At 35.0% G+C, this 14,159-nt stretch overlaps 1 protein-coding gene across 14 annotated transcripts in view; it reads right to left on the bottom strand.

Moving 5' to 3' along the window:
- Window positions 1-14,159, bottom strand: part of DMXL1 (Dmx like 1) — a 141,342-nt gene that overhangs the window by 12,225 nt on the left and 114,958 nt on the right. For 7 of the 14 annotated variants that reach the window (XM_021084664.2, XM_021084667.2, XM_021084669.2 and 4 more), the window contains 5 exons: window positions 10,769-10,819; window positions 10,451-10,511; window positions 6,505-6,632; window positions 2,487-2,579; window positions 635-726 (listed from right to left, as the gene is read on the bottom strand). In XM_021084664.2, the coding sequence (XP_020940323.2) occupies window positions 635-726; window positions 2,487-2,579; window positions 6,505-6,632; window positions 10,451-10,511; window positions 10,769-10,819 (425 nt within the window). The remainder of the gene's footprint in view (window positions 1-634; window positions 727-2,486; window positions 2,580-6,504; window positions 6,633-10,450; window positions 10,512-10,768; window positions 10,820-14,159) is intronic. The other 7 variants (XM_021084666.2, XM_021084668.2, XM_021084670.2 and 4 more) reach the window with 1 other exon arrangement.

Genomic DNA, 14,159 nt, shown 5'->3' with positions numbered 1-14,159 from the left:
AAATAATACTCTTTCCTTTTTCTGGCTTCAAGAATTCTTATCACAGAGGAAATAATATGGAGAAAAACTCTACCAACAATTTAATTCTTTTCTCCTTCACTGAAGTCTTAACATGAGAATATTAAAAATCCTCAAGGAATGGATTTAGTTTTTAATGGCACCAGAATTTCCTTAGCTTTACAATTACAACACCAAAAATGCTCTAAGAAAAAATTCTCTGTAATAAAAATATTTAAAGGCATAATTATTGGAGTTCCTGTCGTGGCGCAGTGGTTAACGAATCCAACTAGGAACCATGAGGTTGCGGGTTCGGTCCCTGCCCTTGCTCAGTGGGTTAATGATCCGGCGTTGCCGTGAGCTGTGGTGTAGGTTGCAGACGTGGCTCGGATCCTGCGTTGCTGTGGCTCTGGCGTAGGCCAGTCGCTACAGCTCCGATTCGCCCCCTAGCCTGGGAACCTCCATATGCCGCGGGAGCGGCCCAAAGAAATAGCTAAAAGACTAAATAAATAAATAAATTCTTAAAAAAAAAAAAATAAAGGCATAATTATGAAAGCATTATTGAGATGTAAGGACATCAATTAAAAAATAAAGCTTAGCTATACATACACAGACTTCAATTTCAGTTATCTCTTACCTATTGTCAGTTGAAAGACCAGCTGTAGCTATCAGAGAGGAGGAACTAACGAAGACAAAATCATTGGCTGTTTTGTTATGACACTGCCAAGTCTAGAATGATTAGAAACAACAAATGTTACTACTGTCACTAGCAATTTTATAAGCAGGTAGATGCGTTAATCCGAAAGTGATCATGTAATTTGTGGTTTACTTTAGTTTAAGCCTTTTTCCCCCTTCAAACATATGAGAAAAGTTGCAAGAATAATACAGAGAAGTCTCATATATATAATGCCCACATACCAATTTTTACCATTCTGGCACACCTGTTTTGCCTCTCCTCTTTCATACACACACACACACACACATTATTCCTGAACCATTTAAATAGGCTGTATATGTCATGACCCTTTATGAAGCCCTTTGCTTTTGTTCAACCAAAAGTTCAAAGGGAAACAAAAGGTTAATGTCAAATATTTTTCTTAGAATACTTGTGAAAATTTTTGTCTTAAAAGACAAAAACAAGAATTATGGAGTTCCTGTTGTGGCTCAGTGGTTAACAAAATCGAGTAGGAACCATAAGGTTGCAGGTTCGAACCCTGGCCTTGCTCAGTGGGTTAAGGATCTGGCATTGCCGTGAGCTGTGCTGTAGGTTGCAGACGTGGCTCGGATCCCGTGTTGCTGTGGCTCTGGTGTAGGCCAGAAGCTACAGCTCCGATTCAAACCCTAGCCTGGGAACCTCCATATGCCCCTGGTGCGGCCCTAGAAAAGACAATACAACAACAACAAACAATCTACTTTAATTCTTCAAAGCAAATAACATACATTTTAAATCTAATTTATTTTTTAGTTTTTTTAAAAAAAGGGCAGTTCACAAGGGAACATAAACTTGTACAGTTGACCCCTGAACAACATAGCTTTGAAGTGCATGATTCCACTTACACAGAGATTTTTTTTTTTTTAATAAATACTTATTATAGTACTACACCAGCCAAAGCTGGCTGAATCTGTGGATGCAGGACTGTGAATATGGAGAGTCAACTGCAAATTTATATGCAGGTTTTCAATTTGGAGGGGGGTGTCCAGTGCCCCTAACCTCTACATTGTTCAAGGGTTACCTGTACATTTAAATCTGTTGGCTTAATAAAAATCTGAGGAAAAATATTCTTTCAAGGTACCCTGACCAACACGGCCTTGCTTGCTTTCATTTAGATCAGTACGTTATTCTAGCATTTAATCTTGGGTCAATTACCTAGAATCTTACACCATATTTTTAATTTTTTCTTAATTGCTATTGCTTAGTCCTATGAACGGTTTGACTAAAGAACCCAACAAATATATATTCAGTGTTCTATGAAGCTGTGGAAGGTTCATTAAGCCTGCATGGTCCTGAATAGAGGTGTACCACTTTTCTTTTTTTTTCTGAAAAGAAGATGGGCAAGGAAATAATAACAATAGCTATATGCAGAATAATATGTATATATTATTATATATCTCGTAGCTATATACGGGATATTGTTTCTACTTTGTTCATATGGTATAGTAACTGAGGAAAAATATCCAGATGCACTGGTCTGTTGATCATTGTTTTTAGGTATCACAGCCACTAGAGTTTAATGAGGGCTTCAGTAACCCACAGGTTGCATGGGTCTCAAAAAGGTACCATGTTGGTTCTATACAGGTTAATTATCCAAATTACTAGAGATTAAGGATTTTTGTACTTCAGAGAGAAATTTTCATGTAGTACAAGGGCAGAAGCTTTGAGTAAAGAGAGTGAATACACAGGACTAGACAGATTTTATATTTTGGCTTTGATATTTCCTGTCTCAAGTACATATTCTTGGTTTCTTTAAAAAAAATTTAAAATGGCTTACCAGGTACGGCTTAGGCATACTTCCAGTAACTGGACAACATTTCCAGTTTGTTTGATACAGACTTAAATATCCATCAGCATCAACTATTCCAAACTTAGAGAAAAAAAAATATTTTAAGGTGTTTAATACAAATACAAAATCACATATTTACCCTTACCCTCACTATGAATCTCATATTTGAACTCTGAAACATTTGACTGATAAAGTGTCTGACTTTTCATTTTACCTATGCATGGATCTAGTCTCAAAAAACATTAAGCTACTGCTTTAAAAAATTCCAGGGTGGATATAAAGGAAACGAATACTAGACATCCGTTTTATGATACTATTTGATACCACAGTCTGTATATTCTCTGCAACTGCTCCAAAAACAGGATACTGGATTTACACATTAAGCAATGTGACAAAATTTTGGCATATATAAGATAAAAAAATTGTTCATTTTGAAGAAGACAAAATAAGGACTTCCAAAGATATACACTATAGAAAGCATATAAACAGCAGTAGGAAGTAAAAATGAAACACAGTTCTACAGTTACATTTTTTAACTTATTATAGCCATATTTTTCATTCATATGTAGAAATCAACCTTTCTTGTGCTGTGCAGTATTACATTGTACAGTTGTATTCTAACTTTTAAAAGCCTTTTCTTACAGAATTTGCAATTATTCCTATTATAATAAAAAGTGCTGCTTTCAACATTCATTCTTGCATGTATACCTCTGAGTATTTGTTTGGGAGAGACATCTAGAAAAAGGAAAGCTCTGTCAAAAGGCACCATTTAAAAATGGTAGGTGAGGAGTTCCCGTTGTGGCGCAGTGGTTAACGAATCCGACTAGGAACCATGAGGTTGCGGGTTCGGTCCCTGCCCTTGCTCGGTGGGTTAGCGATCCGGCGTTGCCGTGAGCTGTGGTGTAGGTTGCAGACGTGGCTCGGATCCCGCGTTGCTGTGGCTCTGGCGTAGGCCAGTGGCTACAGCTCCATTCGACCCCTAGTCTGGGAACCTCCATATGCCGTGGGAGCGGCCCAAGAAATAGCAACAACAACAACAACAATAACAACAAAAAGACAAAAAAAAAATAAAAAAATAAAAAAATAAAAATGGTAGGTGAGGAGTTCCCATCGTGGCTTAGTGGTTAACGAATCCAACTAGGAACCATGAGGTTGCAGGTTCGATCCCTGGCCTTGCTCAGTGGGTTAAGGATCCAGTGCTGCCAGAAGTTGCAGCACAGATCACAGATGAGACTTGGATCTGGTGCTGCTGTGGCTGTGGCGCAGGCCTGCAGCCATAGCTCTGATTCAACACCTAGCCCAGGAACTTTCATGTGCCCCAAGTGTGGCTGTAAAAAGAAAAAAAAAAGAAAAAAGAAAAAAAAAATCAAACAATCAGGATGTATCTATGCATGTGTTGTTTCACAATACTTCTGTCTAGTACTTGGTAGGCCCTTCTTCTAAAATTCCACTTTTTGCATTATGGAAAAAAAAAATTTTTTTTTTGGCTTCACCCAATGGCATTTGAAAGTTTCTGTGTCAAGGGTTGAATCTGAGTCACAGCTGCAGTAAACCCGGATCATTAACCCACTCTGTCAGGCCAGGGATTGGGCCCATGCCTCAGCCATGACCCAAGCTGTCACAGACAAGGTTGGATCCTTAACCTGCTGTGCCACAGCAGGAACTCCTGGGGAAATTTTTATTTTACTATTGCTTTTAATACAATTTAGTTTCAATTTATTTCTTGGGTTATTTTCATCATGGGATAATTTCCTAATGTGTATCTCCCAATCACAAACATGATTTCCAACTACTTCCTTTCTGCTATTCAGCCCTTGTAATCAGTAGTTCTCCTACTTATGTCATTTTTGAGAATTATGTTTTTAATTTCCACAAATTCTTTACTGTTCTACTGCCTTTGTTTCATAGCATCCTGTTCTTATTTCACAATATAGGATCTTCCTGAATCTGAGGAATTACTCCTTATAAGTTTTTCTTCTGCTAAAGGCCCTCTTTTAGGCTCTTAGTTTATCTGCAATGTTCAATGACTTTTGACAAAATGATCAGCATTACTGTGATATAGTATGGGCGACCTGCTCCATTTACTTTGTAGGTTTCTCTGCTAAGGGAGACAGCACGCTTAGGTGTTGTGTTATTTGGTACCATCATGGCCAAGGCTAATTAATAGTAAGCTGACTGCCTGTCAGAGACACTTGGGCAGGCAATAAAGAAGAGTTTGTTGTGCCTTAAAATAGCCTGTATGGAAGGTTATAGTGAGTGTAAATTCTAAAAATACTTCTAATTACAGAAGAATGTAAATGCCACACTTCAGGTACAAAGAAGAGGCTGAAGATTGTTGAAAAGAACAATACAACCTCACCTATGGTATAATTTTGCTTTTTTTTTTCCTTTTTAGGGCCACACCCATGGCATATGGAAGTTCCCAGGCCAGGGGTTAAAACAGAGCTATAGCTGCCGGCCTACACCACAACCACAGCAACATGGGATCCAAGCTTCATCTGTGACTGAGCGAGGCCAGGGATTGAACCTGTATCCTCATGGATATCAGTTGGATTCACCTCCGCTGCACCATAATGGGAACTCCCTAATTTTGCAATTTGTAATTATAACTTTGTTGGCAATATGAAGAATGTATTAGAGAGCTAGGGGTGAAATATAAAGAGTACTTAGGAATAATACAATATTGACACCCAAAGTGGAAAAACATGAGCACATAAGTGATATTAACATACATCTGAAAATATAGTATAATTCTAAAGGCTTCTGAATTAAATCCCCTTAATTTCCTATTAAGGAGCAAAGAATGCTGCTAATTGGTATTAAGAATTTATATGCTCTCAATCTGGTTTCATAATTACATGAAAAATCATCACTGACTTTTGTGAAATGGTAAGAGATACTAATAAATGTGATAGGCAAAAAGGTTGTAGCATATCATGAAAGTAACACATGAGGAGGGTGGAAGGTTTGGAAGCTGAGGGAAAAGGGAAGGCAAGATGTACCATTAGCTAGGGCCTGTGTGAATGTTTTTAGTGAAGCATAGCCCTGAAGACAAAAAGCAGGTTGGTTTCCCTTTTAATAGCTGTTTAAAGTCCTAGTGAGATACTAGGGGCATAAAAAAGCAGTTTGAGGCAAGCAAGATTTTGGGAAGTGAAGACAGTAACAGTAGAGTTTGGCAAACTTTTATTAAAAGGCCCAAACAGGAGTTGCCCTTGTGGCTCAGGGGAAACAAATCCAAGTAGTATCCATGAGGATGCAGGATTGATCCCTGGTCTCACTCAGTGGGTTAAAAATCCGGTGCTGCCGTGAGCTGTGGTGTAGGTCACATTGGATCCTGAGTTGCTTAGCTGTAGCACAGACTGGCAGCTGTAACTCTTATTCCCTACTCTGGGAACTTCCATATGCTACAGGTGTGGCTCTATAAAAGCAAAAAAAAAAAAAAAAAAAAAAAAAGGCCCATATAGTAAATATTTTTGGTTTGCCACCTATAGTCTTTGTTCTCCCGAACTCCGTGGTTGTAGTGGGGAAATAATCACAAAAAACAAATGATGAATGGATTACCTGTGTTCTAATATAACTTTATATACAAAACAGATGGCTAATGCCATGTTCTAGCTAAGTGCTTCTCAAAACTTTAATATTGTGTACAAATTACAACTATATATGGCTAAAATGTAGACAGTGATTTGATAAGCCTGGAGTAGAATAAATCATCTGCACTTCTAATAAACTCCCAGAAGTTAACCTACTACTTAGACTTTGACCACACTTTGAGTAAGTTCCAGAGGATAAAGAAAACAGAGTATTCAATAAAAAATGTATAAGGTGGTCCTATAATCATCTGGCCCCTAATTAAAATTTTAAAGTTATAAATAATTATTAATAATTCATATAGATGGGTTAATACTTCACCATAAGCTATTCTCTTCAGAAATCTGAATGAGTAATATTCAGAAACCTTCAACAAAATCAAACCATTATTCCTATTTGTACTTTTATATACTACCTTATTTCCCTGATAGTTAAATCTCATTCTTGTAACTCTTGAATTGCCACCAGGTCGGAAACAGGTTATCTGCTGAGAATGGCCCCATTCAAACATTCTAACGCTTCCATCTTGAGCTCCTGTCAGATCTGCATTATAAGAGGGGAAAAAATACATTTCAGGAATCTTTGGCAAATTTATTTTTTAATCCAACATGAATATCTTTATGGAAGAAATAACTTAGGTATGAATCATAGTCAATTTACATGAATTTATTACCTTTATATGAAATATCACTTGAATCCGCTTAATCTTAAAAATAATTATGATATTCTTTCACCTGAGGACATCTCCTCACACAAAACAAAAGAAGCACTTAAATTAGACCTTTATAAATTTTTTCTTTTCAAATTATCTTAATTATATTTTAATAGCCTTTTTAGCAAATAATGTTTATGATAAAAACTTAAATTATTGGGATTACTTTGTATGGTGACAGATGGCAAGCAGACTAATCAGTGTTCATTTTCTAATGTATAAAAATGTTCATTCACTATGCTGTAAACCTGAGACTAACATAATATTTTAAGTTAATTGTACTTAAAAAAAAATACCTTGGGATTACTAACAGCCAATTCTTAACAATCATACTACTGCTTAAATTTATGCATTTTTCTCTGGAAAAAAAAAAAAAAGATTGCAGGTCTTTGAAAGCCATGCTCAAAAGTCATTTCTAATAGTTGTGACTGGCCTGGCATCTCAAATATGTTCTCTGTTTCATTAAAAAATATGAACAAGCTAAATAATTGTTAAATTCTTCACTTTACCATTTACCGAAGGTGCAATACTAGGAAAACTTAATATCCCTGAGCCTATTACCTTCTTATAAAAGGTAAGTCATGATATATAAATCACTGGACAATTCTGAGAAGTAAACAAGATAATTCATATAAGTCATTCAAAAATATGCTTAATATACAGGGCTAAATTTATGTTAAGAAGAGTTATCAGTATTAATGTGGTTTAGATGCAGTGAGAAATTATATTAATGTATATAAAGCATCTAGCACATTGCTAGTCATATTATCAGTCAACTTTCCCTCATTCCTTTCCAAGTATTTAAAATAAAGAGCTTCGCACCTGTTTTGACTTAACACTGAGCTGGGTTGGAAGTGTAGGTAGAATTTTTTGAGACTAGGGATGTTAACTCTATCCCTTCTCCTCTACAGTCTTGCCTAGCTAATCAAAAACATTAACTGGAGGAGTTCCCGTTGTGGCTCAGTGGTTAGCGAATCCGACTAGGAACCATGAGGTTGTGGGTTCGATCCCTGGGAGTGGCCCAAGAAATGGCAAAAAAAAAAAGAAAAAAAATCAACTGGATTAGATGCATTTAAAAACCACTCAAATTTTTCTATTATTTATGGTTTTATTCATTTGAAAAAAACAATTATTAATTCCTTACAAGAAAAGTGAAATACTATCTTAAAGCCTCATAAACTAAAATTAAAAAAATAAAGATTCCTATAATTAGGTTGTCTGAGCATGTATTCCTCATAAGTAACTTAAGAGTGTTATATCATATAGGTAAGGAACAAGTTATTAAATGCAATCTTAAAAATCTTAATATATTCATTATTATTTTCAAATGGGGCTTTCCTATTAAGACTTCCATTACTATTTTAATTCAACGCATCAAATTAACTTAAAAAACTTCCCTGAAGTAGAAGTCCAAATAATTGGCTGATAGTGACTAAGATTTAAAAAAAAATCTGTTCTAAAAGAAGAAAGGAACTATTCTGAGGTATCTGTAACTCAGAGTAAAATTAAAAAACAAAAACAAAAACAAACCCTATTTCAAAGCATTTCCAGGACTTTATAAAAGGAGTCTATTGTTGAGCTGAACTACTATCTATGGGACTGGTTCATAACATGAAAAAATATAGTGTAAAAAAATCTCACTGAGTAATTTAATTAGCATTTAATTTTAATACTGCCAGTTATAGTAGTTCTCTGAACAGAGTAAGGACTCACTCCCAGTCAGAAGTTATCTGAAGCTACCAAAAAACTCTGAAAATAGGTCCATTAATTATCTCTGAAGCTAGGGATCATTTTATTTAAATTTACAGGCTTGAGGTAGAGGATATTTATAAACTAATTACCTGTCATGACAAACACTTTGGGGCTGAAAATAAATGAAGTCTCTTCAATATTTCAAGAAACTTCTAAATACTACTGCAAAGAGTAAGGAAAGATTTTAAGCAATGCCAAATTTTCTTGCTGTGGAAGTAATTTTATTTAAGATTTTGATTCCTTACTTTTGACTCCTTACTTCATATGCTTCATGACTGTTTTTAGTTCTTGCTTTACATTGGACTTACAGATAACAAATATACACTTCTAGTGTTGAATAAATTCAATGTGTGGAAACAGGCAAATTTTTAATATTATTTGTTACCTATAGCATAAGTAAGAGAAGCTACCCTCTTTGTCTTAAATACAGTTTTCTTTAGCCCTTTTATTGGACATTGGTATACAACATTGATAACAGATGCTTAGAGAACTTATAATTACTAGGTAAAAAAGAACAGTTTTTTTGTCACTCATATTTTATCAGAATATCTCTCATAAAAAAGGTGGTATAATTTTTTATTGGTTATTAAATTAGAGGGACATGAGTACCTTTAATATGCATTTTTTTTTTTTTTTTGTCTTTTTGCCATTTCTTGGGCCGCTCCTGCGGCATATGGAGGTTCCCGGGCTGGGGATCGAATCGGAGCTGTAGCTGCCAGCCTACGCCAGAGCCACAGCAACGCAGGATCCGAGCCATGTCTGCGACCTACACCACAGCTCACGGCAACGCTGGAACCTTGACCCACTGAGCAAGGGCAGGGATCGAACCCGCAACCTCATGGTTCCTAGTCAGATTCGTTAACCACTGCGCCACGACGGGAACTCCAATATGCATTATTTTTACTATTTTTGTTACTGTGTGATAAGACAACTTGGAGGGCATGACTTAAAAATCATATTAAAAACACTTGGATGAGTTCCCATTGTGGCTCAGCAGGTTAAGAACCCAACGAGTATCCATGAGAATGCAGGTCTGATCCCTGGCCTCACTCAGTGGGTTAAAGATATAGCCTTACTGCAAGTTGCAGTGTTAGGTCACAGATGTACCTTAAATCTGGCATTGCTGTGGCTGTGGCATAGGCCTGCAGCTGCGTCTCCAATTCGATCCGTAGCCTGGAAATTTCCACATGTCACCAGTGCGGCCCTAAAAAGTTAAAAAAAAAAAAAGACAAAGCAGTTAAAAAAAAAAAGTTGGAATAATCACATGCTAATATGAATACTGACTCCAACCCACTAGTTAATTTTAAAGTTGTCTCTATTATTTTCTCCCCTTCAATACTTCCAATAAATTCCCCATTAAGTTCTTCATTAAAGGAAGAAAAACTTTTGAGATTCCTAGGAAGATTAACTGAAAATAAATATCTTTAGAATGTAAGAATTTACTAATAACCATTCCTTATACTTTCTATCAGAGTATCAAATAAAAGAAAAACCAACAAAATATTGATAAAATACAAACTGATTATGATGAGGCTATAGATGACCAAGATAGGCTTCTGATCTATGTAATAAAAGATGAGTGATCCAATTATTAAAACAATAATTATCAACTATAATTTAACACTGTGTAGAGTCTGGAAATGTTCTAAAATAAAATGTGCTAAGTTACAAATATGCAGTCTAAATGCTAAAAATTTACACATTAAGCCTTCTCTACTAATTCAGGAAGACTACTTTCTCTATTTTTTAACCCAGCTTTGAAATGATTTTACTTGCTAGTAAACATTCTCTACAAAAAAAAAAAAAAGTAAATAAAATAAATGTTGACCGTCTTTCAACTGAAACTAAAAGTTTCCTTTAAATGCCTTAAAGTAATGATTAATTATTATCAACTTACAATAAGGAAGAGTTGGATGAGAAGTCATTCTTCTGACATTATTAATGGCTTTCTTAATCATCTGTTACAAAGAAAAATCATTCTTTTATAGTTACAATAAAAAGAAGTATTAAAATTTAAATTATGACAAGAAATTCAAGTAACTTTTAAAAATTGTTTATGTTATTTCATAACTATCATAATAGGTGCAAAAATTACTAAACATGGTAACAGAAATGAAATTTAACCGCTCAGCTCTCTTACATTTAAGTGTACATTCATTTTCTGCATCACTGACTAGGATCTAAGAACAAATTCACCTCAATAATTTAGTCTTACCTCCTTTCTTGCCAATTCTTTTCTGATCCCATTAAATTTATTGGAATAATCCTGAATAATATAAGGTTAAAAAGACAGGCAGAAGCATGTGAAAAAAAAAAAGAGGTAAACAGAAAACTGCATAAATTTTTAATTTATAGTTTAGAACTATTTATTTACTTATTTTAAAATCATGCTTTGAATGATTTATACATAGCCTGTCAAAGAAGAGTAAAATAAATGTGAAATTAAATGGATAATTTTAATTTATAGAACGTTTCCTATTTATACACCATAACTATAATTACAGTTATTTTAAATTTGTAGCACCAGTCTCATGTACATTTTTTGTTGTTATTGTTCTTTTGGATTTTAACTTGTTCAATTAGCCCCAGGTTGTGAGTAAATTGGGAATTTGGTTGGGAGGGAAGGAACTAGGCCAGCAAACCCATTGGGGAATAAAAACACTAAAAGATATATATGGATGCAGTTACATACCAAAACAGCAGAAATGGGTCGTAACCAGTATTCCTTTGTGTAAGCATTCATAATTTAATAACCAAATAGGATTAAGAAAATACTTTATCAAATTCTCTACACACAAAAAAATGAAAACCTGATGAATATTACTTTTGTTTAGTAGACTTCATGTTTAAACCTCATGTCTCTCTCAAAGATTCCTGTACTTTCTTTTAATTATCATTTTTTTTCTGATTAAAGTATCAAAGGAAAATCATGAGTAAAAAATACAAAAACAGAGGGTTAAGTTTCTGAAAGTATATGAAGACTGTAATAAGGGAAAGAAATCATTATTTTAGAAGATTTATATTTAAAAAAAAACACATTATACTGGTGTCTTTGTCTTGAGGATGGAGTGGGATAATCCTAACACTTATGTTTATGAACTACAATGACTCAAACTAAAAAAGATGTCCTTCTAACATTGAGATAGGAAGAAAATTAAGTCCTAACAGGAATGACAAAGGTGAATTTCCATATCATAATAATCTGGAGAATAAACAAATCTTTTCTGAGCACCTGCTAAATGTTAAACACCATTCTAGTTAGAGATCATCAGTGTATAAGGGAGGCAAAACATAATCTCTCAAAGAGCTCACATTTCAGAGGATATAAAAAAGACAACCAAATAATGAATAGATTACCTTTGCTAGAGAAGCAAAGGAAATCTTTGGGAACCTGAGTTGATATTTGAATGTTAAAGAGGAGAAGAGTATTTTAAGTAGAAAACAATGCAAAGGCATGGCAATGAGCTTAATGTGCTCAAATGACAGAAAGGTCACTGTGACTACAGCAAAAAGAATCAGGTGTGGAAACAAGGGAGATGGCAGGGATTAAATCACATAGGGCCTTCGAGGCCATGTTAAGGACTTTTTGTTTTCAAGTTGTGCCAGGAAATCTGAAAGTTTTAGGTAGGGAGACAATGAATAATGTTTTAGGAAGAGCAACTCTGGGTGCAGTGTATAAAACAGAGGGAGCAGTGTAGAAGCAAAGACCAGAAAGATGTTACAGGAAGAAGTTTATTATATTCTCTGAAAATGGAGTTGGAGAAAGTGCTTATTATTTCTTTTTGTATATTTTGCATATTCTCTTTAAGTCCTAAGTTCTTTAAAAGATATCAATAGGTTTTAGAAATGAAATTTTTATTAGATTTTATTTTTTAAAGAAGTTTTAAGTTCACAGAAAAAGACAAATGAATTTTAATATATCACTGGATAAAAAGTAACTATTAATGACCAAGTCTTTTCATTTGAATAATTACCAGATTGCTTTTTTAGGACTGCACCAGTGGCATATAGAGGTTCCTAGGCTAGGAGTCTGACTGGAGCTGTAACTGCCAGCCTACTCCAGAGCCACAGCAATGCCAGATCTGAGCTGCGTCTGCAATCTACACCACAGCTCATGGCCAACGCTGAGCGAGCCACTCAGCCAGAGCCACTGAGTGAAGCCAGGGATCGAACCCATAACCTCATGGTTCCTAGTCAGATTTGCTTCCGCTGCACCATGATGGGAAATCCCAAATTCTTCAATTTAATACTTAAACACTCCTACTTGAAATCAATGATTGAAGGGAAATAGAGAGTTTTAACACAAGCTCTACAACAAATTTGAGATAGTGACCCGAGTTAAATTCCTTTACCTTTCTGGATCTCAATTTTCATCTAAATAATGCTAAGTAGGAGTACTGTAACAGCCACAACAGATATCTCATACAATAAAAATATTACATGAGTGACAAAGGAACTGCATTAAATATAAAATATAACAGGAATTATTAAAGATGATTGAGCCCTAACTTAATTACCCTTACTAATTATAGTGGATTTTTTTTTTTTTAAGCCAAGGAAAGAATTCTACAGGACTTAGGAAACCAAGTTCCCATGTGGTGCAGCGTGTTAAGGATCCAGCAGCTGTGATGCAGGTTGCAACTATGACATGGGTTGTCTCACATACTGTGCATACAGTCAAAAAAAAACCTGCCCCCAAAACAAAAAACAAAAACAAAACCCTAAAAACCTAACACCTAGAAAGCCATTGAAAAAAATCACCAGTTTTGGGTTTCTTTGATTCTGTGTATAAATTCCTATATCCTAAATGTCAACACAGGACTCTCCCACGGTATAAACATGGATCACATCCTAGGTAATCAGGGCTCAATAAGACCCCTCATTACTACAGAAAAATTCAGTTTCAGTTCATTTGCATATTATATTTTGCTTACTTAAAATTATATCACTTTTACTTTTTCAAAAAAAAAGAACCCATATCCGTCTCAGCATATCAGTATGTTAGCTGATAACCATTGAAAAATATTATCTGGACTAGGGGTTGGCCAAACTTCTTTGTAAAGGATGAGATAATAAATGTTTTGAGCTTTATGAGTTTATAGTTTCTGTCTCAGATACTCAATCCTCCACTGTAGTGTGAAAGCATCCACAAATAAAATATTAAAAAAAGTGACTATATCCAATAAAACTTTATTTATAGACAATGAAAACATAATTCTTATCATTTTCATATGTCACAAAATATCATTCTTCTTTTGATTTTTTTCAATGGCTGAAAAATACAAAGACCATTCTTAGCATGTTGTCTGCACATGAACAGGTAGTATGCAGGATTTGACCACAGACCATAGTTTGCTGAGGCCTAATTTGGACCAGAAAGTTCCAAATAATTATTACTTAAAATAATCTCTTTGTATTTTAAATTATTTACTTAAAATAATTTTTGTTATCTTTTTCTTTTCTTTTTTTCTTTTTTGGCTGCCTCACGGCACATGGAGTTCCCAGGCCAGGGATCAGACCTGAACCACGGTCATGACCCAGGCTGCATCTACAGCAACACCAGATCCTTAACCCACTATGCTGGGCTGGGGATCAAACCCGCATCC

Source organism: Sus scrofa, chromosome 2, assembly GCF_054392235.1.
Source record: "Sus scrofa isolate SSC_HxYL_T2T_F1_AM1 chromosome 2, Sscrofa_HxYL_maternal_Yorkshire_Landrace_v2.0, whole genome shotgun sequence".
Taxonomy (NCBI): Eukaryota; Metazoa; Chordata; class Mammalia; order Artiodactyla; family Suidae; genus Sus; species Sus scrofa.
The sequence above is the reverse complement of the archived record's forward strand: the minus strand, read 5'-3'. Positions and strand labels throughout refer to the sequence as shown.